Source organism: Puntigrus tetrazona, chromosome 10, assembly GCF_018831695.1.
Source record: "Puntigrus tetrazona isolate hp1 chromosome 10, ASM1883169v1, whole genome shotgun sequence".
Lineage (NCBI taxonomy): Eukaryota > Metazoa > Chordata > Actinopteri > Cypriniformes > Cyprinidae > Puntigrus > Puntigrus tetrazona.
Genome location: NC_056708.1, coordinates 6,612,943 through 6,638,746, shown reverse-complemented (window position 1 = coordinate 6,638,746; position 25,804 = coordinate 6,612,943). Strand labels below are relative to the sequence as shown.

General features: G+C 36.7%; 4 protein-coding genes across 4 annotated transcripts; 2 read left to right on the top strand and 2 right to left on the bottom strand.

The window, feature by feature from the left end:
- Positions 1-339: 339 nt before the first annotated feature.
- Positions 340-7,066, top strand: rassf2b (Ras association domain family member 2b). Its single transcript, XM_043250753.1, has 10 exons — positions 340-423; positions 1,512-1,588; positions 1,675-1,750; positions 1,824-1,975; positions 2,669-2,721; positions 2,821-2,969; positions 3,049-3,202; positions 3,279-3,400; positions 6,286-6,383; positions 6,487-7,066. Exons 2-10 carry the CDS (start codon positions 1,542-1,544, stop codon positions 6,542-6,544), a joined length of 909 nt encoding a protein of 302 aa, XP_043106688.1. The 5' UTR covers positions 340-423; positions 1,512-1,541; the 3' UTR covers positions 6,545-7,066.
- A 492-nt stretch (positions 7,067-7,558) lies between these two features.
- Positions 7,559-10,322, top strand: sprn2 (shadow of prion protein 2). The gene is made up of 2 exons (XM_043250754.1): positions 7,559-7,678; positions 8,961-10,322. The coding sequence occupies exon 2, from the start codon at positions 8,976-8,978 to the stop codon at positions 9,384-9,386; it is 411 nt and encodes a 136-aa protein (XP_043106689.1). The 5' UTR covers positions 7,559-7,678; positions 8,961-8,975; the 3' UTR covers positions 9,387-10,322.
- Positions 10,323-12,148: 1,826 nt separating this feature from the next.
- prnpb (prion protein b) lies at positions 12,149-13,315 on the bottom strand. The gene has a single exon (XM_043249827.1). It carries the CDS (start codon positions 13,313-13,315, stop codon positions 12,149-12,151), a length of 1,167 nt encoding a protein of 388 aa, XP_043105762.1.
- A 1,217-nt stretch (positions 13,316-14,532) lies between these two features.
- On the bottom strand, positions 14,533-24,717 carry si:dkey-81j8.6 (serine/threonine-protein kinase 10). Its single transcript, XM_043251081.1, has 17 exons — positions 24,364-24,717; positions 22,609-22,773; positions 22,102-22,150; positions 21,869-22,018; positions 21,718-21,790; positions 21,299-21,493; positions 21,046-21,220; positions 18,898-20,715; positions 18,685-18,815; positions 18,485-18,608; positions 17,150-17,329; positions 16,932-17,061; positions 16,197-16,321; positions 15,922-16,107; positions 15,714-15,839; positions 15,521-15,634; positions 14,533-15,435 (listed from the first exon to the last, which is right to left on the bottom strand). The coding sequence occupies exons 1-17, from the start codon at positions 24,511-24,513 to the stop codon at positions 15,310-15,312; spliced, it is 4,017 nt and encodes a 1,338-aa protein (XP_043107016.1). The 5' UTR covers positions 24,514-24,717; the 3' UTR covers positions 14,533-15,309.
- Positions 24,718-25,804: the final 1,087 nt, after the last annotated feature.

Sequence of the window (25,804 nt, the reverse complement as noted above, 5' to 3'; positions counted from 1 at the left end):
GCCAAGCGTACTTCCTGTCTGGTCTTGCTAACCATCAGAGCGTTGGCTATCTGTGGTGGTAATCTTGGCGTGCATGTCGAATTGTGGTTGGGGGGAGAGTGAGCATATCTGCAGTGAAGGGGAGGAAGTCTGACCCGAGTGAAAATAGCTGTGACTTCCTGACTGAACGCTTGCAATGAGGAAGAGCCTTACAGGGAGGGGCATAGACTCTTTTACAGTAGCTTGTCAACGGCACGCTCTCATCCGCGACACAGCTGTTTTCATTCTGACCGAATGACTTCCAAGACTTCCATTATTGCTGACTGGTACGGTCAGATTATCTGATGTGCGTGCCAGAGTCTGAGCTGCTTTCACCGACTGCTGGATTCTCCCACGTGTTGCTTGTACAGTAGGTCACCTGCTTTGTCGTCTCGAACTTCACAGGTACTTTTTCAAATACTTATTCAGATAAACGTGTGAAATGTTGGTGATGATAAAGTGATGAAATGTTGGTTTAAAAATGGAATTCAGCTCTTGAATAAAGTTTTTTTTTCAGAGTGATGCCAATGAAGAGCCATTTTTGGTTTCTTGAACATTTCAGTGAATATTTCATTGTGTGAAGAACATCTAAAGAACCTTACATGTTCCACGGATGTAAAGGGATATCACACAAAAAATTCTAAAAAGTCTGTTATTATTTACACACAGCCTCGTTCCAAACCTATATGTAGAACACGAATGAACATGTGTAGACAGAAAATCTAAAATCGCCTTTGAAGTTGTCCAAATGAAGTTCTTAGCAAAGTCTCTTCACTCGGCAGCCATCTTTGAAACATCTCTTGGGCATCCAAGTGTAGCTCCTCTCTCTTTGTATTGGGAAACAGCAAATTCTCCCAAACTGTTCATTAAGCTTACGCTTAAATTTCATATTTGATTGAAATTGAATTCTTTACAGATCAACGATTGGCTATATTATTCAGAAGGCAATTGAATTTTAAAGCCCTGCATTTTTCCCCTTTTAAAACTATACGAGTGACACGTCTTGCGTATTCTATAATTACGGTTACAAATTTACGTTACGAACATGAGCTTTACTCTATAAAAAAAATGTATACTTACAATGTATTTTTTTGGTCCAGGGTCACATATGTCAATGAAGAGCCTTTATTTTTAAGTGTTCATTTGTGAATTCTGTGACGTTATTATTTGGTTGTCATTTCTTGTTCATTACTTTTGCATTAGCAGCGTAAGGGATGAAATATGTCAATTTAAAAAAAACGGTAAAATATTAAATATTAGACCTAAATGTGTGTTACAGACTTTAATAGTTTGGTAATGTGGTATAAGACAGTTCAGTGTGTGTGTGTGTGTGTGTGTGTGTGTGTATTGTGTGTATTTCAGTTCGTGAGAATCTTGCCTGGAGTCTTTTTGCAATTTTCAGGCGTAAAGTCATGAGATTCTCTTCTATTTTTTTTTCCTCAAAGGAGATGTTTTAAACATCCTTTTTCAATTCATCCCTTCATTCTTTACAGACCTTCTTAGTGTCTCTCCACTCACTCAACATGGATTCAGACAAGGTCCAGATCGGCAAAAACAAATTTATAAGCAAGTAAGTGCATTTTGCTGTGTTGCTGCAAGGTTTCTTGTTCTTACCGTTCTTGTAAACCCGGGTTCCTTCCCGTTTTTTGGTTGCAGGAGTATTCTTCTCTCACAGCTTAACACATACAACCTATATTACAAAGGAGAAGCCCTTCAGTTGAGACACAGAGAGGTTAGTTGGTAAATTACAGACTGTTCTAAGGATGTCATATATCCATGATATAAATGTTATGTGGATTTTACAGGAGGAAGGAGAGTTGATCATTGAGGGTTTGCTCAATGTTTTTTGGGGTGTAAAGCGACCAATCAGACTGCAGATGCAGGACGAGAAAGAGGCAGACAGGCCACGCCCCTTATTAACATCTTCGAGCGCCGAAACAGACATCAGCACATTCAAGTCAGATATTTAAATATATTTCATTCAAATGATTTTTATTTTGATATTAGGAATTACTTTATCATTCGCGTGGTGATTTTGGGTTATATATGTCAAGAACATCCGTAAATTGCCACAGAAATTAACCTCAGTTTGTAAAAACAATCAAAAATGCGTTTTATGCTTGGCCATCACAGTGGAACAAGAATAAAAATGCATATTTTTGTTTGTATTTTGAAAGTGAGGCCAAAATACTTGCCTTATAGACATAGACCTATATATTTTATTTTATCTGTGTAAAAGGAGTCTCAAAGGCGGCATTAAGTTGATCAAAAATACTGTGAAACATTATTACAGTAAAAAAAAGTTTTAAAAAATATTAAAACACAGTTTTATTTTATTACCAAGATAGCAAAGCAGATATTATTCCATTCCAGTCTTCAGTGTTACATAATCCTTCAGAAATCATTGTAAAATTCAGAATTTGCTGCTGAGAAAACATTTTTATATACAATAAAGCGAAAATTATGGCAACTTTACGGTAAAACAATAATTAACCTAAACAACACCTTAGTAAAATGTAAATGCTTGCTACACTTCTTTAGTAAATTTGTCAAATACAATTTTTTGTTTGTCTTTACAAACTGATGGAGGAATTAAAATAGATATAAGTTCGTTTATAAATCGTGAAATAAATGAGTCTTTTATTTCCAGTGAGCTCGCTGCAGCAGATCGGTCAAAAGACCTCGAAGACAAAGATGAGGCAGGTGAATACACACCAGACTTCTTTATAAAAACTTACCAGTGTTGTTCACGATCTACGCATCACATCTGAACAACTGGATTTGTATCATTTCGTCCGGCAGATGAGGAGCAGCAGGACTCGACACACTCCGATCGTCTCGGCAGGACAAAGAGCGATGTCGGCGGGAAAAGGATTAGCGGAAGACGGCTCGGAATCAGAAGAGTCAAAAGAAACCGATGCTCCTTCAACGGCCACTTTTACAACCACAAGGTAGACGGGCGTCGTGTTTGGTCGGTTGTAAGCACGCTGGGAAACCCTGTTGCTCACTGTTTCTGTTTCTGTCAAACAGACGGCCGTTTTTACCCCTAAGTTCGGTTCAGTGACCAACGTCCGAGTCAACAGCTGTATGACGACAGCGCAGGTCATGCGGGTGCTGCTTAACAAGTTCAAGATCGAGAACAGCCCGGAGGAATTCAGCCTTTACATCGTCCACACCAGTGGAGGTACGACCGGACCGATGTTTGTGTCACAGTGTTCTTCTCTTTGTCCCTGAGTCTATATTTCTCTCCCTGCTCTCAGAGAGACATCAGCTGAAGCCTAATGACCATCCACTGACCCTCAGAGTTATGCAAGGCCCTTGTGAACAGGTCAGCAAAATGTTCCTAATGGAGACGGACCAGGTGGAAGAGGTCACGCATGATGTAAGGGACCAAATATCACACTGACCATCTATCTATCTATTTATCTATCTATCTATCTATCTGTATGTCTATCTATCTATCTATCTGTATGTCTGTCTATCTATCTATCTGTCTATCTATCTAGATGTCTGTCTATCTATCTATCTGTCTGTCTATCTATCTATCTATCAATTTAGCTTACCTACCCAAACAACTTGTCTTGTTTGGGGCCAAATTACTCATAATTATATGAAATATATATACTTTTTATTGAAATATACAATACATATTTACATTTTTAAATAAACTTGTAAACTGTTAATAAGTTAAATTAAGTATTGAATCTCCGAACAAATTAGCACACATCCATTTTATTTACAGTTTTTCTCAATTGCTTTGGCACATTTTTCAAAACAGTCTTAACTTTCTCTAAACTGTTAGTGCAAATGTCAAAACTGTTTGCTGGAACTTCAGAACTCTATTGCATGTCTGCAAAATGTAGTTAGTCACCCAAAACTTTTCATTCATGCTTCAAAACCTAGTTATCTTGTCAGTCATTTGGCCAAGGCCACCAAAATATAAAGTATTTTTCTCATTGTGTGAGCCACGCTGGTCAAAATGTTTAGCTGTTTTTTCACCATGGCACTCAACCATGGAAATTAAGGTTTTAGTAAAACAAACAAAACTGATATTTGTTGAGAACAGTCAATAGTACATAGAAAAAAAAAAAAAATATATGAACATTTGTATTTATACAGTACATTTATTTTTGTAATGCACTACATGTAATCGGAAATCTTGCTCATCCAATTACTGTACATTTCAGATGTCTTACGTTACCACAAATGCAAAATAACACCCATGAGAAGAAGAAAAAAAAATTATTCTTGGTGGACATCCTGTCGCTCTTGTTGGTCAGGCCAAAGATTTTCATCAACATCACATCTGATGTTTTCCATTGCAATGCACCGGGGAAAAAATCTCCTTGAATGCCGTACCCATCCCCTGCAATGATCAGCTGTGATGTCCTCACATGCAGCATTCATGGCATTCAACAGAGACATCTGATCTTGTGGTCTGTGATCATATACTTTCCACCTCCATGCTGAAAAAAACTCTTCTATTGGATTTAGGAATGGAGAGTACGGTGGAAGGAACTCCACAGTTATTCTTTCATGTGCAGCAAACCACTCCCTTACAATGTTGGTTCGGTGGAAGCTGACATTATCCCAGACAACAACATAATTAGGCAAATGTGGTCCATCTAAACCTCTTTGTTGTTCTGGAACCAGGTCTCTGTAAAGTGTGTTTAAGAAGGCCAGGAGAAGTTGGGTATTATAGGGCCCAATGTGTGGAATATGTATGCTCATACCATTCTCTGTAATTGCAGCACACATTGTAATATTGGCCCCATGCTGGCCTGGTGTGTCAGTTGTGGCTCGGTGTCCAATGAGATTGCGACCACGTCTCCGGCCTTTGGACAGATTGAACCCAGCCTCGTCCACAAAAACAAGAATGTGTGTTGTTTCATGTCCTTCTAACTCCATGATTCTCTATGAAGAAATACAGAAACAAAAATAAAGTGCATTTTTATTCTAGAGTTCCATACACGTTTTCTCTTCTTATGGGTTTCTAAAACCTCAAGTAATACAGGCAAACAAATACAGTAAAACTCACTAAGTGCACACCGATAGTTTACCTGGACATACTCCTTCACTCGTTCGCTATTCCTCTCAAATGGCACCTTGTAGAGTTGTTTCATACTCATTTGATGTCTTTTCAAAACTCGGTCAATGGTGGAAATGCTGACAGAATTTATATTTGCAAAGACATTATTGTCATTTATGATTGCACTTTGGATTTCTCTTAGCCTGATGGAATTGTTGGCTATGACCATGTTGCAAATTACTTGTTCTTGCTGGTGGTTAAATATTGCTGCTCTGCCACCGGCGCGTGGTTGTTGTGCAGTTCTATAGAATGTACAAATAGACTTGCATTTACCTTTACAATATTGTTGTTTATAAAAATGCTTGACAAAAAGATAAATACATATTTACCGGTTTTCCCTACGAAAGGTTTGCACAGTTGATGACACTGTGGACCTGTTTACATTAGGCTGTACTCTTCGGCCAGCCTCTTCCATTGTAAAACCATGATTTATGACATGATCTACAAGTGTGGCTCTGATTTCATCAGAGACTCCGACTCTTCTATTTCCACCTCTTCCTCTATTGTGTCTTCTAACACCACCACCACGTATTCTTACACGTCTTCCAATTGCTCTTCTACGAGCATGTTGCTGCAGTTCAGGGTTGTGGAAGTCCTCCATTTTCCAAAAAAAAAAAAAAAAAATGGTAGTGATTGTGCTGTAGGCAATCTACATATATATGCTCCCAAACTTGATGGGATACATGGTTGAATTAATTGGTTGATTGGTTGATTCAAATTGTGTTGCAATTAGAGGTCATTAGCCAAATATCAGACATTACAAACAATGTCAATGACAGATATTTATAGAATATACATGTATGTATACTAACTTTTTATAACTGAATGGATCGTTTTGAGTGTGATGGCTTACACAATGAAAAAGGATTGAAAAGTTATGAAGAGTTTGACAGTTAAAGTGAGAATCGTCTGATCAGTTTTGATCAACAAGCCATATGCAATTAATTTTTGTGCAAAAATGCAGACAATTGTACTTACTGTTTGCGCACATGTGCCAAAGCATTTGCTCTGATGTAAACAAGAAGCTAATTGTTTAGAGATCTGAACTTATTGTTTTGAAAAATTAAAATTTCATTCGAGAATTGAGCCAAAGCAATTGAGAAAAACTGTAAGCTACTGAACATAACCAAAGTGCACTCTCCGAGTTTGTTGTTGTAACACTTTATTTTGTCCTCAAGGTGGCACAATACATCAAGTTTGAGCTTCCTGTTTTACAAAGCTTCATCACTAAGCTACAAGAGGAAGAAGAAAGAGAAATGCAGAAACTGAAGAAGAGGTACAAACTGAGTCACACCGGCCGTTTTAGACGGTCTTCAACGATTTTAGAGTCGTTTGAAATCATACACCCATTTCTTTCCTTCTTTTTCCCTGTTTTGTAGGTATGCTGATATGCGGCGTATCATCAAGAAATACATGGTGTCAAATTCAACTACATGATTAAACCGTGCAAGCATCTTCATCTGAACACCATCATAAAGTGCCAACAAAATGGTGCTATCTCAGGAACAGGAAGTCAGATCTGACTTTTCAGTGAGACTTTTATATCATCCGGTATCATCAGGTATTATAATACAGCAAAACTTAGCGGTACTATGACTTTCTTTAAATAAGCTTCACAGCAGACTGTTACTCAGCCTTCTTTTTCCGAAAGGAAAGCAAAGTAATTTTTTTTTACAATGTTTAACCACTCATGCACACTGATAATAATAATTATATAATAATAATAATAATCTACAAGAATGTTAATTAAAAAATAATATAATTTAGAGCCCATGTTGTGTGAATAAATAGAATAGAATAAAGTGAAGAAAATATATTTGTTTTATTTAATTCCATGATATTTTATAAATGAATTATAAAGTATTTAATGTGTTTTTTGTAACATGTTTCACAGTGTATGTGCACATTTTTGCCCTTAAAAATAATAAAAACATTAAGACAATTATTGAATTAGTTTTCGGTGAACCTGCATGCTCATTTAACTCAGTGAAAGCTCTCATAACAATTTATCGATCCATGTAGTTGTTCCTAGTATAATAAAATTTGAAGTCTCTATAAGCAGTAGAGATAAAAAAAAAATAACAGTCCACTAAGCAAGGATACATCTTATGCCACACTACATTAACCCATTCCTCCACATTGTTAGGCATGACATTTAACAAAATGTATATTAATTTTCCGTGTGGAGTAAAGCCTTGTGATCTCTCCTAATGTATTTTATTACTCCCTAAGCACTGATCTGCTACCGTTACAACCGAGATATGCAAACTTAATGGCCGGGGGTAATAGGCGCAAGGGTAAAATGGAGTGTAAAAGCAATGGGATTAAGTCTGAATAGAAACTGCTTTAAAATGAGTAAAAGACAGACTAGTACCAGGCTGTAATTCATTCTCTGTTGTGCCTTTGTTGCTGGGTGGGCGGGGCTGGTCGGCATCGCCGATCTCTCATTCGCTGCCTGTCGAGTGAGTGACAGATTCATAAAGTGGTTGTTTACAGCAAAGAGTAGCTTGTCACAGTAAGGTTGAGCAGTTCAAGCGGTGAATAGAAGCCAGCGATCAGCACTATCACCAGGTAAGATGCTTCTATAGCAACCGATGGGGCTTTGATGAGATTTCCATAATACTTCAATTCTTTAAGATGTATGTAGTGTAATATATAAAGGGGCATTTTGAAACATCCTAAAGATTTTCATCGGTTTGATTATTTTGTGTGTTTGAAATAAACCACCGTATTAACAAAAATGTCTTTTTAATTCAGTACATTTATGATTATGTATATGCGTACACTTATGGCAAAACAAGTGGTTTATTGTGTGTCAGCAAATACAGATCGAGGCACCATCGCTTTCTAGGTGAGTCTGACAATTGATGCATGATTCAGGCCGTTTGCTTGTTGTCGGTGGTCAGCATTCGTCTTTTGATGTGCAATGAAGCGTGTAATTAGATTCAGATGACTTGTGCCGCTCACCACACTGTAAAAAAAAAGGGTAGAATATTTAATATAATTGATCGCATATAAGTAGTAAAAGCATGAGACTTTAAATAAATATCATGTGATAATAAAACAGACAAAGATAATTAATTCTGGGTATGAGATAAGCAAAACCCAATACATAATTTAATGTAAAAGCCAAATGGTGTGAAAAAGTAGACTGTATAAAGTCATTCTAATGTGCCATGTTTTATTTCAGATTAATTGTAATTTTGTTTATTGGTATTAAAATACCAATTACAAATTTGTGTCTGTGTCTGTGCAAGTGTCTGTGCACAGATATTTTGCCATTTATGTAATAATAATAATCTTATTAATCTTATAAGTACTGAAATAAATAGAATAACAATTGTAAAATGATTAATTGTAATAATGTTTATTGGTATTACATTTTTTTTCATTTGTAAAATATCTTATAAGTGTCTGTACAAAAATATTTTGCCATTTATATAATAATAATAATAATAATAATAATACATCTTATTAAAGAATCACTTAAATATAATAACAGGTGTAATAATTTCATTGTAGAAAGACCCATTATTTGACACTTAATTAGTTATAGAATGACTCTAACATATATATTGGTATAATATTATAATAGGAAACTTAAAAATTTGCTACAAGAAATTTTGTTAAATGTCTTTAATTTTCTACACTGTAAAAAAAACTGTTTAAATAAATATTATTACAGGATGTTTTACAAGAAAATGCAGTTTCAGTGTTTCTACTTCAAACTTTCATATTTTATTTAATGTGTTGCTATATGTTTTTTTGTTTGTTTGGTTTTTTTTTGTAAAATTTACTAGCAGTCTCTGAGTGAAAATCTTTCCTATACCTATTTTTTGTTCGTGTTTTGAAGGGAGCGCCAGTCGTGATGGGTAATCAGAAGATCCTGATCGTTTGGGTGTGGATGTTACTGTTGGCGTCGTTGCATCCCTGGGCGCACTGCAAGCGTGGAGGAGGTTTCGGTGGCAGGAGTAAGGGAGCGGGTCTGCCAGACAGAGCTCCTCCTTCCCAGAGCAAAGGCAGACAGGGCCTTAAGCTGGCAGGTGCTGCAGCCGCGGGGGCTCTCGGTGGAGCGGCCATCGGCTATGGGCTGGGCTCTTTGGGAAGGCCGAGGTATGGCTACGGCTACGATGGCTCCTCAGAGGGGGACAGGCGCTACGATGGACCGGGATACAATCGCACGGACTCGAGATATTACAGGAACAAAGGCAGCTCCGAACACGTGACCAGCGTCCTCATAATACTCGGAACGGTCACACACGTCTTCATGTGGGGATGAGTTCAGGGTTTGAGGCAGACGAGATGCAAAGAGGGTTTATTTTGGATGCAATCATTTTCGTTGGTAAAGTGTTTGATAGAGAGAAACCTAACGTACACCAGCAATATATTTGGAGAAATATGAAACTTATTAGACCGCACAAACTACTAGGTTACACAAACTACGGGTCAAATGTTAAAAGTGAAACTTAAAACGAAATTACATTGGCCTTGCATACATTTTAACACACACACACACACCTTGTGTGAATTACACTTATATACTCTGCACTTTGTAGTTCAGTTTGCTGTCTCTGTGAACGTTTGACAGAAAAAAAAAATCAATAAAACACTGACCATCGTTTAGTGATCTCACAGAACTTACCGGTATTTTGAGACAAATATGTGAATTATGCTTTACCGCCATCTTTGTACTTATCTGTTTGTATGGCAATTTAAGCTACTTAGCTACTTCTGAAAGCGACTAATGATGTATGATGATGTGCATATCCTATAATATATGTCCCAAATTGGTAGACCTGGACTGATTTAAATATCAGTTTTACTATTTAACATATTCAAATATTTTAGCTATACGTGATGAATGTAAAATTCTATTTAATTCATGTGTTGCTATACCACACAATTCTGCAATTATATGTCACTGTGGATTTTAATTTAGGATTTAATTTATTGGAGTCAAAAGTCATTCAATGCAACTGAATGACTTTTGACTATAGCTTTAAATAGCAATACAATTATTTGATGCAAACTCTTTTAGGGTTGGGCAAAATGAAAAGCAGCCTGACATAAAAGTGCTTTTGCTGTTCTTTTCGTTCCAGTGATATCATTTAATACGCTACTTTTGGTTTCAGGGTTTGATTTGTATTTTGGTTTTAATGTCACTGTGTTCTCTTTGCTGTTTTCAGAGTGAAATGAATAAATAATTGACAGCTTATTCTTGTACCATATGTCATCATTTTGCTAGGGGGGGTTTTTAAACAGACCGGCAATCGTTTGATCAATAAAATGTTAAAAACAAGGTTTGATTGTTTAAACCGAGACTGAACAAACTCGGTCCTGAAGGGGCCGGTGTCCGGAACAGTTTAGCTCTGACTTGACTCGACACACTTGCATGGAAGTTTCCAACATAGCAAGAGCCCGATTAATTGCTTCACGTGAGCTTAATTGTGCTTAATTCATTTATCAGTTTATCGGTTATTAATTAAAAATAAAAATGACACATTATTGTTGTTGTTGTTTTGAAATTTTTGCAAATAATATCGATTTTTACAGCAATTAAATTAATTCATAACATTACTTTTATTCAAATAATTTAGTTTTTATTTCCCAGAAATGCTAATACTAGTTCTACTACTACTAATGATAATAATTAATTATTAAATAATGTATATTTTCTATGATATACAATTATAACAAAATACATTCTTTAAACTTGTTACATTTTGAGCAGATTGAGCAGAACTTTCAGCCAAGACAGATATTTAAAGGAACACTCCACTATTTTGAAAATAGGCTAATTTTCCAACTTTCCCAGGGGTTAAACAGTTGAGTTTTACTGTTTTCGAATCCATTCAACCGATCCCCGGGCCAGGCGGTAGCACTTTTAGCTGCGGCTTTGCATAGAGCGCTGAATCTGATTAGAACGTTAGCATCTTGCTCAAAAAGTACCAAAGTGTCATGAGTTTTGATGAATTTAAACTCTCCTGTAGTTACATTGTGTACTAATGAAAAGTTTTCTAGGCAGATATAGTTAGGAACTATACTCTTATTCCAGCGTAATAGCAGGCGTATAAGCAGGGGGCAATGACATCACGCAAATTCAATGATGTATGCTAAGCTGTAGCTAAAAGTGCTACCGCCAGAGATGCTACCCAGGGATCGGCTGAATGGATTCAAAAACAGTACAACTCAACTGTTTTTTAATACTGGTGAAGTTGGAAAATGAGCTTATTTTCAAAAATAAGTGGAGCGTACCTTCAAAATTTTACCTTTGGATTCCTAGACATGAAAAAATGTGCATATTGATGTCTTTCTGAGGTTGAAAAAAGATACCATGTGATGTTCATTTATGTTTATTTCATACCATAACTTAAACGTGAACAGGAATTATGAACTGAAACCCTGCAGCGATCTGTCACGACACATTATAGACCCACAAAACAGACATAGCTACAGTAAGGGGATATATATGTATACTTGACAGTGTAAGGGTGGTTTCCCTACAGTGGTTTAAGTTGTAGGATTGTCGAATGAAAGTTAAAAGCGATATTATCACGGTGGAATAAATTTGTATTATTCTATTACCACCCACTTACACTAACAACAGAAATAAGCGCCGTTAGAATAGCTAGATATGGGGGAGAGCGCTGCTATTAAGTGACTAGTTGTATAGCAAGAGGTAATACTTCAACGTAAAATTTTTAAATCAAGACTAGTTAGCACATCATTTATAATTGAATTGGTTTAATAACAGTATTTCCTTATGGTTACACTTGAAGTGGTTACACAATAGATGAAGGATGGTAAAACATAAACAGTTAATTGTACACAGTATGTAAAATATTACCTGAGAGGGGGTTGGGGGGTAGAGAGAGGAAGAAAAAGAGGGAGAGAGGATCCCTGATGTATGCACATGTTGGTCTACACTATCAGCACCTCTGTGCCCTCAGGAATGCCAAATAGCATTCCTTTTTTACTCAAGATATGTTTGGGACAGGAAAGCACAACTCTCTGATTATTTTTTAACCTAAAACAGTACTACTAAGTGACACTTAGATGCATCATACAGGAAGTAGTGAGCAACAGAAGCACTCCAGAGACCTGGTGTCCATTGTGGTTATTGAAAGGTCTTTCCTTTGTCTCCCTTTTATCTTCTTTCTGCTTCTCGGGGAAGCTCTCGGAGTAAACCAGGTACAGCTCAACACACTTTCGAGTTTTCATCTGCTCAATGAGATCTGGATAACCAATCTGCATGATACTCACTGTATCATTATCATCCTCACGAACTACAGCGGCCTTTGGATAATCATTGACAGACATTGGGGATGCGGTGTTGTTCGCAGCTGCAATATCAGTCAGTGGCTCATCCCTTTGAATATTTCTGCGATCTCCAGAATCTGTCGTGTCCTGCTCTTTTAGAAGATCCTTTCGCTTCATACATGTGCTCATGTATTGTTCATATGACTGAGCCTGGTATGGTTGCTTTGATGTGTACTTGGGTTCTCCCTTGTTATTTTTGTCTTTAGATGGAGTGGCTTGACGTGCATACGTATAATGGTTGTATTGACGTTCCTCCTGAGGGCTCCTGAATGGGACCTTTGGCCGTGGAAAGTTCCCGACTCCATAGCCTACTGCTACTCCTGCCACTGCCCCAATGCCTGCAGCTAGCATTGCCTTTTTTGCAAAACCTTTGGAATTTTCAGATGGACTGTAGCCCATGCTTTTTACTGTATTGGAGAAAGGGGAGCCACCTGTTCCAAACCCGCCTCCTCCAAAAGAGCCTCCATAGCGTGGACTGAGGATCTTGTTTTTGGGGTTCCAGTTGGTATATCCCCCTCCAATGGAAGGGTGTCCTTCTGGGTATCCTCCAGGCTGTCCTTCAGATCTTACTGGGTAAGATCCTCCTGGATACCCACCAGGGCTGTACCCACTTTTACCTGGATATTGGTTAGAGTAACCCCCTCCTGAAGGATTCTGATTGGGATATCTTCCTGGATTTGGGTAGCCACCTGCTCCAGGATTTTGTTTGGGAGATCCAGGATTGGAGGGTTGACTGGGAGATTTGGTTTGGGACTTGGTCCCCTGTGATGGCTTATAGGATGGCTTCTTGGCAGGGATGCTCTTACTCCCTGTCTTTCCTCCTGATGAATTGTGTAGCACTGCCACCAGAACCAAAACGAACAGCGCAAGTTTGTATAACTGCCCCATTTTGGTCCTAACAAATTGAGACACACTAGGTTAGCCTAATCATGACATTCACACATTTCAGAGGAAGAATAAGCATTATAAATACCTGTGGATATGATTGCTCATAAACAGATGCACTTCATGCATTTAGCTGCATTTATTAGAGGTCTAAAATATCCATCATATAGTTTGCATATGAGTCCATTAAAACTGAGTCTTTCTGTGTATTCCACAGCGCTAATGGAGGCTTTGTACAGAGATGAAACACAAGAGAGTAATGGACAGGAAATCATTCCTGTCAAGTTATAAGGCCCTACAGCACTTTCAACTAATCCATGTGGTGCCCACAATACACTTGAGGAGATTGTAACCCGCAAAAATGATCTTGACAGGAAAAATATATACTCACTGCTTATAATGCTGTACTATACTTTAAACATAAGCATTGAGAACAAAATCTACAAAAGTTACTGTTCATAAAACATCTTGAACAAATAATAATTGCAGCTATTACAAGTTTGCAACATTTAAATATAAAATATCAATGTTGTATATCAACATTTCCAGTCTGGAGGTTAGATCTTCTTCTGTTATTAACATACATCTTTGTGCAGTAAGAAAAACATGCATATATTATTTTTACATTAAGACATAAAGATCAAGATTTATGTGAATTTGTCATTTGTTATTTAAATGGTACTGCACAACAATTTTTTATTCTTTATTTCAAGGTCTGGTTTTAAAAGAGGCACTATTCATAACTATCGGAGCTTCAAGTTACATGAAAAATTACTTTTTAACAAACTATTTTATTGTTCAGTTGTCCATTTTGAAGGTTAGTATAAACATTGGGCAATGGGTCATAAAATCAGGGTTTATCAGAATAACCTTTGAATACATTAAATCAAATATAGATTTTTAGTATAAATGACCTTTAATGTTATGTTCCCGTTTGTTGCATTCAATTCAAATGTCACATTACAAGTTTGCATACGTCCAAATGTTTAGTAATATGAAAGCCTTTATCTTACCATAAAGAGGTTGTCTCTTCAGCAGCTCAATAGAAATAATGTTGGCTCCAGTGTAGAGACAAATATCGGTCTGGGGTGTGGCTTTATATAATAATTTTCTCCCCTTTCTTACAGACATCCTATGCTGGTGTGCTGTTTTTGTGTGCATGACCATTACTATTCAACGTCTCACACATCCACCAGAAGAGATATCATCTGAAAAGACTCTTTGATTAAAATAGTTTAAATTTTATTTATACATGAACGTTTATCTTGAGGCTACAAGCCACTTTTACAAGGGAATTGCAGGTTTTAAACATATTTACAAATATACATAAACTCCAGACGAACACATTCTGCAACTTAACCCGAATGTCCATATATTCTGTATATATAATGTGTATATATGAATATTTATTGAGGCCAGTTGTCATTTTTTTCTTAGGTTGAATTCATTTTAAAAACTAAAACAAAATACTATATTTGCTACTATTTTCTAAGAAACAATAATACGATTAATTGAACAAACTTTGTTACTGCTGTCACATTAAAAGGAATTTGTCATGATGGGACCATTTAAAAAAATACTAACATAACAAAATGGAAAAAATCACAATCTAACTGTATTTAAAACCTAAATTTATCTTAAATAATTCATAAAATAATTGTAACTTACCCACATGACAGGTAGCCCCATACACACACACACACACACACTACAGTTTAAAAGTTTGGAGTCAGTAATAACGTTCTTAAAAGTAGTCTCTTATGAACATTTATTTAATTCAAGATACAGTAAAAATTGTGCCAAATTTTTACTGTACAAATGAAAATATCAGATTTTCATTGTGTGGTAATTTTATGTCTTTAATTTAACTTCTGATAAATACAAAAAATCTGTACTTTCTTAAAAAACAAAATAGTGACCCGAAACTTTCAAAAAGTAGTGTACATACACAGCATATACAGTAAAGACATTGGGGTTTAGAGTATTTCTTAACTTTGTCAGGTAAAGCTTAGATTATGGAAAAACTTTGAACGGCGAGCTGCGTGGCGGTTTTCAGGCTCACTGCTTCGTCTCCTGTTTCCTTCTTTTTCTCTACGTCTGCGAGCAAGGTCTTCTTCTAACACCTGAACATAAACATACAACAGTCGTCATGTTTTTTCCCCAATTAAAAAGCTTTAAACCTCTCATTTTTACTATTCCCTCCGGTACCTCTTTTCTACACGCGAGCTTATCTCTCCATTCGTTGAGCTCCAGAGTGTGTTCATCCTCCAGAGCTTTGATCTTTTTCTTCTCCATGTCCACAAGAATCTGAAGCTTCTCATTCTAAAATCCAAACACGCAGACACTGAGAACCACATCCTCTCAACAGGAAAACACATTTCCCAAGTTGATGCTTACGTACCTGAAGCTGCTGTAGTTCAGCCGCACTGGCGTCACACTGTTCCTGCACAGCTTTCAATTGATTTTCATGACTTTCTTGAAGACTCTGTCTCTCTTGCTTCTGTCTGGCCTCCTCCTCTGACAAAAACTGAGAAGACAAACCAGTTTTATTAAGCATAGGTGTTGTTTAGCATATGCTACATGTTGTTTTGCTTCTTCTAAATCCAAACCTGTGTGAGACGTTGTCGCTGCTCGGGACCAATCAGACCTTGCTTTCTGAGCTCCATCTTGAACTGATTTAAACAGGACTTTGCTTCAGCTTTTTGGGCCTTCTGGAAGGACACTCGCTCTTGGGCCTGCAATGACTTCTGCTCTTCCAGTAGAGCTTGCTGGAAACGAGACGCTCTCTCCTTATCCTGTCATACGAGAGAATTGAACCACTGATCAGGTTAAGGTTCAGAAAAATAAAGAAGATAATGCTTTTGGAGGTCGCTGTATAATTTACCTTGTTGTGTCTCTTGGTCAGCTGCTGTCTTTGTAGGGAGTACTGCTCCTTCACCTGCTGTTTGAATAGATGGTACTTTTCCTGTAGGTGGCGCTGTTCTAGCTCCCAAATCACTGCCTCACGAGCTTGAGAAGGAAGGAAACAGGTACATTTAGAATCACTTATCAAACCTTCCACAGTATGTTATTACATGTACTTATATATATATATATATATATATATATATATATATATATATATATATATATAAATTATTAATGAAGAATGTATTAATAATGTATTATAAAAATAATTTCTAGAAATGAATATATAAATATTTAAAATATTTTACTTAATTCTTTATTTGATTTATGACATACCAAAATACTAAACACATTACAGTTTAAACTCAAAGTAATTTAAAAGTAGTTTATACAGTGTCTAACAATTTATTATTTAGTGTTACATTTAACTATATTTTTAGACATGAATTTGCCGTACATCTAAGTACATTTATTTCTAAGTGTAAGAAGCTATTTATTTACATTCTGTTTTAATTAACTGATAATCGATTCCTTTATTTATTTTATTTTATGTGGCACTCTTGGCTCTTTATAGCAAAAGGTACTTCAGATAAATCAAATGACCTTTATAGGAAAAAAGAGTGTATTTTAGAATGAGCAAGTACAGCTGTAAATACATAATATGTATACATAATAAAAATTATTAGCCGTAAATAATTATTAGCTTATTTACCTCGCTTGAGCTGTTGAGATTTGACTGTAATCTCCCACTCCATGGACGCCGCCTTCCTCTTATGTTCCTGAACGCCCTTCTGCAGAGCTTCATTCAGCTCCTGCTGCTGCTTCTGCAGGAAGCGCTGCTCCTGAAGCAGAAACGGATACACAGGAGTGACTGTTTTCATACGTTTGAGCCGTTGCAGTGTAAGTGTGGGTGAATGCAGCCTCCCGTACCTCTTTAGGGTCCGCTTTCAGTGTGCTGCTCTTGCGGCTGAGCTCTTTCTCCTGCTGGGCCTTGAGTCTGCGTGCATCCTCCCTGAGACGGGACGTGTGCTCAGACTCCATCTGGCTGCTTTGCTGCTGGTACTGTTTCTCGAGCCTCTCCAGCTCACCGTCATAGTACTGCTTCTTGCTCTGCAACGGGACAAATATTCAAAAAACAAAACAAAATCTTTATTTCAGGTGCTCTTTTGGTTAAGAATAGTCACATTGTGCAGCTTATTGAGGAGACTGGACTAAAACATTGATCATACTTGGAATTCAGTATTGTTCCTATGCTATTATAGTCATTTCAATTAGCTCTAATTTTTTATTTTGTTTTCATTTCAGATTGCTTTCGTAGTTGTATTATTTGCTTTATGGCAAAAAGTCGTCAAGATGTTCACAACAATCATCTACATTTAACGTTTTAAATACGTTTTTTGATAACAATAACATTTGGACAAAATTTGGTTGAAATAATGTTACATTGACATTTAGTTTAACACAATATTTATGTAAAAATTAAAACTAAATTCTTATTCTGACGAATTATAATAAAAAATAATGTAAAAGAATAGAGAAGCGTATTAAATAAAAAAAATCTTACTGACAAATGGGCAAATAGAATATATTAAAACATTTCAAACTAATTAGTATTTGGGGAAAATGTTTGATATATTTATTTTTGGCTCAGAAAAACAAAAACAATATTGCAATAAAACAGAAAACTTTTTTGTGAAAAAAACTTAAACAATCTAATATTTAGAACTTATTTTACTTAAGCTTTATTTTAATTAACAATAACAACATTTAATAGATTTAGTTTTGCCAAGTAAACAATAAAAAGGCAAACTTGTGTTATGCTGACAAAATATTATAATTACTTAATTGAATTATATGAAATACAATTAAAATAATCAATACAATTATTTTTAAAAGTATTTTTTAAAAAAGTGTTAATGTGCAAAGAAACCATTTTTAAATAATAAAAAAAATCTTATTTTTTTACATGCATTACAATTAACATCAATCAAACTGCAGTTGGATAATAACAAACATGATTTTATTAAATAAATAAAAAAAACATGGTATGAGAAAATGTATATAAAAAAAGTTTTCTGTTTTTGCAAATTAACTCATTTAGGAATTGTACATTAATGTATAGTATAAAAAACTGAAACGTTTGAAATGTGCTTTAAAATATGCTTTAGATTAGTAAAGTCATGTTGTGTAATTCAGACAAGAACCTGAATGGAAACATTTCTGTTGAATAGTATGTGCTTGTAGGCCAAAGTGCTTGTAGCTTACAGTCATCTCTTGTTCTATGTGGCGGAACATCTGTTCTCGCTGCTGCTGTAGTTTCTGCTCAAGCTGGGCATGTTCTCTCTGCTCTTCTCTCTGCAAGAGTTTCAACGCATGCAGCTCCTGCCGTCTGCAAACACCCAAGAAGTTATGAATGTGACGACTCCATTCATCCATGTCTGCTATACAGCATAAAGGCTCATTACCTGTTGCAGCGCATTTGTTGCTCCTTCTTGTCACCCTCGTTGACCACTTTTGAAGTGGTGACACTGACCTCACGACCATCCACCATAAATGTACGTGTCTTTTTAATGGTTCGCCTGCTTGGGTGCAATTCCTGAATTATTACAAAAAGAGAACTGTTTGTACGTGTTTATTAAGCCAGGGAGTGCTTAGCTAGTGGTTTGTTTTGAACTTACCCCTTCAATTCCAGGAGACAGTGGAGGCTCGGTAGGAGAAAGATGTGCGTTTATGTCCTCATTAGATTCCTTAGGAGTGGATCCATTAAATTCATGAAGTTCTATTATGTCTAAATTTTTCAAGCCATTTGCGAGTGGCCTTTCTTGCTCATTTTTGTCTTCTTGAATTGCAAACATCACTTGCTTTTTCAACTTTGGTCCAGAAACATCTGTTGTATCTTCACCAAGAAGTTTTGATTGCTCTTCTGTAACGTTCTGTACACTGTTGGTATTCATGTGAAGCTCTTGTTCAGGTTCTCCTGAATCTGTCCCATCTTCTTTCTTTTCAGAACAGACTTCTGTTGGACTTGCTCTGCCTTGATCACCAGCAGCATCTTTTTCATTACCAATAATGATAATTTCTCCCTCAGCACTGGTGTTTTCTTGATTTTGACATGGTATCTCTACCATTTGTGAAACAGTGGTTATTTCATCTTGGGTTGGTTTTTCCACCTCCTCATCAGATGTTCTTGTGTTCTCACCATTTTCGTTTGTTGAGTCTAAATCATCATGTTCAACTTCTATGTTAACATCTTCTATGTTAACAGCATCTGAATGCTCCTCTTCCTCTGTTTCTGTACAATGATTTTGGATTTTTTCACAACTTTCCTCTTCCTCTGACTTTTCAGTGCCAGCGTTGACTTCTTCATGACCTATCTCAGTAATGACATGCTCTTCACTGACCACTTCACTGGTATCTTCACACACTACCTTCATAGTAAGGTCATCTTCATTGCCGGTTATATGTTCTTCAGTCATTACATTGGCATTTTCACTACTTTCCTCTTTTGTTGCATCCACCATTCCGCCATCTGTCTCCAGATCTCCTGGTTCTTCTTCGGTTCTACCTTCAACAGCATCATTTTCTGATGGTTTGGTTATCAGTTGTGCTTTTATGGGGTCAGGAACTTCTTCAGGAACACTATTAGAAGGCATCTCTACAGTTAAGATTTTGTTTATATCTAAAGAGGGAGGAGAATCGCGAGTTTTCAAAGGACTGGCCAAATCAAGGTACTCATTTTTATAATTTCCCTCATTCCATTCAGTCCTTTTAGCAAGTGGTGTCTCCAAACACAAAGCTGCAATCGGTGTGCTCTGTGGATGTGCTGTGTCTTTGTCGATAATTGCAGGTGTTTGGAGGGATTTCCAGAATGTTTGGTCATCATTTCCTGAATCATCAGACTTCACTTTTTTCTCTTCAGCATCAGTGTCCTCCTTGGTATGATCTAGTGTTGCCTTTTCAGAGGAATCTGTTTGTGGTGAAGTGCTTGAGTGGTTTGAGGTCGGGGCTACCTCCTTGTCAGTTTCTACTTTAGCTTCCTTGTCTTTGGTGTCAGCAGCCTTATTACTTGGAGCATCAACTAAGTCAGATGTTTGCTCTTTCAGTTTGTCAGTGCTTTCACTTTCTTTGCCATCTGAAGGACAAGTTACCACAGCTGAGTCTTTATTTCCTTGAAGAGGTGTATTGTCACCCCAGAATCCAGATTTGCGACGGGAGCCTCCAGTAAAAAACGAGAGGAGATTTCCTGGAACCGAGAGGCGTCTTGCCCTCTTCTGAGCTTTGTCTGTGGCATGGGAAGCCCTGCGGGTTACTTTTACCTCAGATATTGGCTCTGAGTCGGTGGGAGATTGAGGAACAGCATCTGGAACAGAAGTTTTCTGAGGAGTCTCGGGTTCTTGTGGTACTTGTTCTTCAACCGCTTGTTCTGGTTGTGGCACTGTTTGCTCTGACTCTGCAGAGATCATCTCCTTCGCAGGACAATCCAGATCTAACAAAGACTGCAGATGAAATGATACAGAAAAAGATGTATTAAGCTGTGTGCTGCTATACATATGGATTATGTTTGTTTGATAGGTCCGATAAAAGGTGATAGTGACTTCTAAAAAGGTCATTCGGTATAAACACAAAGTAAAAAAAAAAGTTGCAGTATATTTTTCTTTTATTGTGAATGCATGTTAATGTGCACATATTAATCATGTTTTAATTATTTTTTATTACATCACTGCTCAAAGTTTCGGGTCAGTGAGTTTTTTCTGATGTTTAAGATTTTTTGAAAGACATCTAACCTAGGCTGCATTTACCTATGGTAAAATGTTCTGAAATATTACCTCAGCCTCTATGACCTCAGTGACCTCTGCTTTGGCCTCAGCGATGAGTTCTTTAAGGGCTCGTCCGTCTCGTCCTGCATAAGAAAAAGGGTGGGCCATGAGCTGTTGGGCTCCCCAACGAGACTCAGGGTTCTTCTGCAAGGTCCTTCGTAGAAAATCTTGGAAATGCGATGACCTGATGACAAAAATCAAAATAAGGCTTAAGCCTAAACCCCACCAGATCTAGAGAGAGGATGAGGAAGCAGCAACCCACCATTGGCGAGGATTGGAGAGTGTGGGTGGTGGAGACTTGGTAATCTTCAGCAAGACCCTCATGGGGTTGAGAGTATGATGAGGAGGCTCCATCTCAGCGGCCTCAATTAAAGTGATTCCCAACGACCAGATGTCAGCTTTGGTTGTGTAGGGATTGTCCTTCGACGTTTCACACATTATCACCTCAGGTGCCATCCTTAAAACACAAAATATGATCTAATGTTCTTCGGCAGGAGGGTTGCGTTTAGGAAAGGAATCACTACAAGTGCAATGGTTTCTTTTCATGATGTTAGATAGTTTAGACTTTTCTTTAAAGTTATAGTTAACCCAAAATGCTAATTCTGTCTCATGTTGATCTGAAGTTTTTTTTATTACATACATGACAGCAAGAGCATTTGACCAAGCATAAGAGAGTCTCACCAGTATGGAGTTCCAATGAAAGTTGAGCGTTTTTGGAGGGTATTGTCATTTTTTGCAGACACTCCAAAGTCAGCTGTACGAAAGAGAATATCGATAGATAAAGCACAGACTGTATTTAGACCAAAAAAGGAAGAGAAGAGCGTATCTGTACCTAGTTTGACTTGTCCATCCATGGTGAGCAGAATGTTGCCCGCCTTCAGGTCTCGGTGTATAATGTGATGCTGGTGAAGGTAAGACAGAGCCTGCAGAGACTGACAGCAAACCTCACTGATCTGCTGCTCCGTGAGGCCACGCTCCAGTTCTGAATCACACACATTATTGAGAAATTATGATATTGCTATACTGATACTAGCATAAAGAACTGAAAAGTGTTAAGTCACCCACCCAACATGATATCATCCAGAGCGCCTCCAGGACAGTACTCGATTAGGATCTAAAAAGACAAAATAGAGTAGAGCATTACAAGTAACGCAAGTAATTAAAGCAATAACGCAAATAACTTTTACAAGTTACAAAGTAACTTTAACATTTACAACAAAATATCAGAATTAAGTTATTTAAGCAAGCCCAGCCCAGGTGGCAAACGTTATATAAAAATAATGTAATGCATTCGTTTTCATGAAAAAGCAACTTAAGTGACGCGGTTTTTTAATGGAATAACGCAATATAGTGATGCATTATTTTTAGTGCTGGTCAACAATCGATTGTGATTAATCGTATCCTAAATAAGTTTTGTGTACATAATATACTGTGTAGATTTATTATGTATATATAAATACACATTCATGCATATATTGAAAAAATATATATGTTGTGTTTATATATTAATTGTATTTATATATAATCTAAATTAAACATAATCATGATTAGACCTATTAACACATTCCTTACCCACAGCCAGGCCTCAAAGAAGATGGCGTCCAGTAAGGAGATGATGTTTGTATGGCGACAGGATGCTAGGATGTCTATTTCAGTGATGTAGTCGTCCAGCTGCTCTTCACTGCGCACTTCAATCACTTTAACAGCTGCCAGGACCCCCGTGGTCTGATTCTGGGCCTGTGATTCACAATTTATTTAAAAACTTGCCTTTGTCATTTCTAATAAAAGTGCAAGGACGTAATCAGAAGTTGTAAAAGGTAGGAAGTAGAACTTAACAGCTATACAGACGCAGGCCGTGATGCAAATATACACTGCAATAAAGTTGTACAGCTGCAAGGTGCAATTCATTTTCAGAAAGCTATGCAGAAAAAGAGGTGAACTTGAAATCGCTAACAGGAAGCCATCTATGATCTTTCACATTTTGGTCGAACAGGAAGTTGCATAACCACAGTGTAGCCCTAAACCCCAAATTTCTGTCACCTTAGAAACCTATAAATAAGCAATGTGCATGATTATGTTTTTCATAAAGGCTACACTGTCTTGTCTGTTTTACAAATGAATTGTTACATTTCTACTTATTTGTTCATTTGATTAAACGGTAATGATTTGTTCAAATAAAGTGTTTTTCTAGTAAATGTTTAGATATACTGCATTGCATTAAATTTAATTTGCATCATTTGTTTGCACATTATGTATAATCTATGTGTTCATTATGAAAAGTAGTGACATCACAATAATGATCATGTTGGCAGCCTAAACCACGCAATATGTATCTCAATCATACACAAACATCTCGGTACCTTAAGATTACTTTTGAGAACCAAATAATAACATTCTAGTAATGTTCTCTGAAGATTATTTTTGTAACCAAAGACTTTCCAAAGCTCTCTGGAAACCAATGAATAAATAAATACATTCTAAATTACAGACTACAACATTACACTATTAGTTAAACGTCGGTCCTTGAATCGTGAATCACTGAATCGTGAAGACGTGCACTCAACCGATTCAAATAAATTGATTCATTTCGGCACAAAACATTCTGAGACTCAAGTCAAGAGGATTTCTTTTGACTTTCTTTAGAAAAAATAAATAACTCACAACTTTGTTTCCAAAGTGTGAGTTACTCAATAATAACTATCTTTTTATTGATCTTTTGGGTAAAAAAAATCATATTTACCGTCGTGCTGCTGTTCTGAATGAACAGTTGTAGTTATATCACTGTAGAACAATATCACTATTTTCTTACTTGTGTGATATTTATATATTTCTGTATATATATATATATATATATATATATATATATATATATATATATATATATATATATATATATATGTGTGTGTGTGTGTGTGTGTGTGTGTTAGTTTCACTTAGATTTATGTCTAAAAATATATCAATGGGGTCAAACAGTGCGATAAAAGTTCTCGTTTTTAAATTATTAGTCAATCTGTATTCATTTTATTCACTGCAAATCATTTTTGTAATTTAGCATGAGCATGAAATGCTGAAAGAGGTCGACTGAGCCCACGGTTACTTGCAGAACTGTATTTGTCACTTTAGCTGACATGCCAGTCTAAAGAGGGAGGGATTTTCTTGAAATGACATGAGATTAGATCAGGCTATGCCACTTTAAAGGCCCAGGCTAATTTTACTATGCCTTCGTCGATAATCTTAAATTCCTTAAAACCCTTTAAAAACAGTTGAGCTGAGAGAAATATATTACAAGAGTCTTAACAAAAAAAATTAATGATTTGAACCCCTCACCTTGTAGACCTTCCCAAAAGCTCCATCGCCAAGTTCTCCCGTAGTCTCCCACGTCTGGTGTGGATCCACATCCCTCTTCAGGTTTTCGTAGTGCCGAACCCGCTTCTTCTCGACACCCAAACGAAAGATACGCATCAGGAGGGAGGCCATGGCTCCCTCCCTTTAAATTCACCCCAACCCCTTGAGAAGTCCAACTCCTTTTCAGTCAGCCCGTGGTCCTCGGTGTCTCATTCATCAATCAGAAAACCAGCGAAAAAAACTAAAAACAATGCAAAAGGCAACCGTCTAAATCTCTCCAAGGCAAATATGCTTCTGATTGTCGCGTCGCTCTTTATGTGCACCTCAGAGCACGACAGGAAGCTGCAAGTAGCAACCACATCCTTCAGAAATGTGTGCCACAATAATGTGTAGGACACCCACCTCGTCTGTAGAGGTACTTAGTTTGTGCCGTGTTTTCCGCAGCTATAGTGACGTTACTTGTGTAAGAAAGCATATAATGATTTAGATAAACAGATATGAATGATTGGTTTGAGAATTATTGTGTCATGCTCTGTTTTACAGAGAGGCAGATCGCTCCGTGCAGTAAGATGTGCTGTGCTCACATGGCCCCATTCTTACTAATGGTTTCAAAAACCAGTGTTTCACCAATGCTTTGGGAGAGCCCCAAATTTACATAATGCATACCTACTGAAATTTTACCTACTAAAAATGATACAATTTTGAAAAACTGAATGAAAAAAAAATCCACAATGAGTCTGGAGGCAGATTTTCCACTGTTGGCTCCGTTTACTGACATGTGTAGGAAGATCTGAGGTGTAGTCCTACACCTTAACCACTAGATGGTTCCACTTTCACATATTTAATATATTTGTCATAATTTATACATTCTGACGTAAAATATTTATTTTATTTTATTTGCTTATTTTTAATGGAAGATTTATTGAGACTTTTTTTCTTTTCATTTTTGGCTTTTATGGCTCATATATTTCGAGAAAATGGAGGAGGGGAAAACACATCAGTGTTATTCAGACACTCAACTATTAAATGACCAAAATTATTAAACGTGGTGGAGGTGTTATTTATATTGCCAAAAAGTGTAATGCCATTCTGATGGCTTGTAATGTATATCGGATCTTTGTAACAGTAAAACAGATTACTTAAAAGGCCTATAAATATCAGATGTCACTCTTTATTTATAGTCTACATTATGAACTTGTTTGGCCAGCTAGAAGTAATCAGTTTTTATGTAACTTTTCATGCATCTGCCACATTATATGCAGCATATACAAACTGAATTTTCAAATAAATGTCTCTAACTAGAGCTCAGTGTCTTCTTTTGTTCTAACTTTTAATATTTTTTCATTTAAAACCTTCAAATTCCCATAAAAAAAATTTTCCACATCAATCTACACTCCATACATTATAACTGTACAGCCCAAAA

Coding starts and splice junctions, on each gene's coding strand:
- rassf2b (XM_043250753.1), top strand. CDS start 1,542: ATGGATTCAGACAAGGTCCAGATCGGCAAAAACAAATTTATAAGCAA. Junction 2,970..3,048: donor GCCACTTTTACAACCACAAG/GTAGACGGGCGT, acceptor TCTGTCAAACAG/ACGGCCGTTTTTACCCCTAA. Junction 6,384..6,486: donor ATGCAGAAACTGAAGAAGAG/GTACAAACTGAG, acceptor CCTGTTTTGTAG/GTATGCTGATATGCGGCGTA.
- sprn2 (XM_043250754.1), top strand. CDS start 8,976: ATGGGTAATCAGAAGATCCTGATCGTTTGGGTGTGGATGTTACTGTTG.
- prnpb (XM_043249827.1), bottom strand. CDS start 13,315: ATGGGGCAGTTATACAAACTTGCGCTGTTCGTTTTGGTTCTGGTGGCA.
- si:dkey-81j8.6 (XM_043251081.1), bottom strand. CDS start 24,513: ATGGCCTCCCTCCTGATGCGTATCTTTCGTTTGGGTGTCGAGAAGAAG. Junction 16,322..16,931: donor ATCTCAACAGCTCAAGCGAG/GTAAATAAGCTA, acceptor TTCCTTCTCAAG/CTCGTGAGGCAGTGATTTGG. Junction 16,108..16,196: donor TGACCAAGAGACACAACAAG/GTAAATTATACA, acceptor CTCGTATGACAG/GATAAGGAGAGAGCGTCTCG.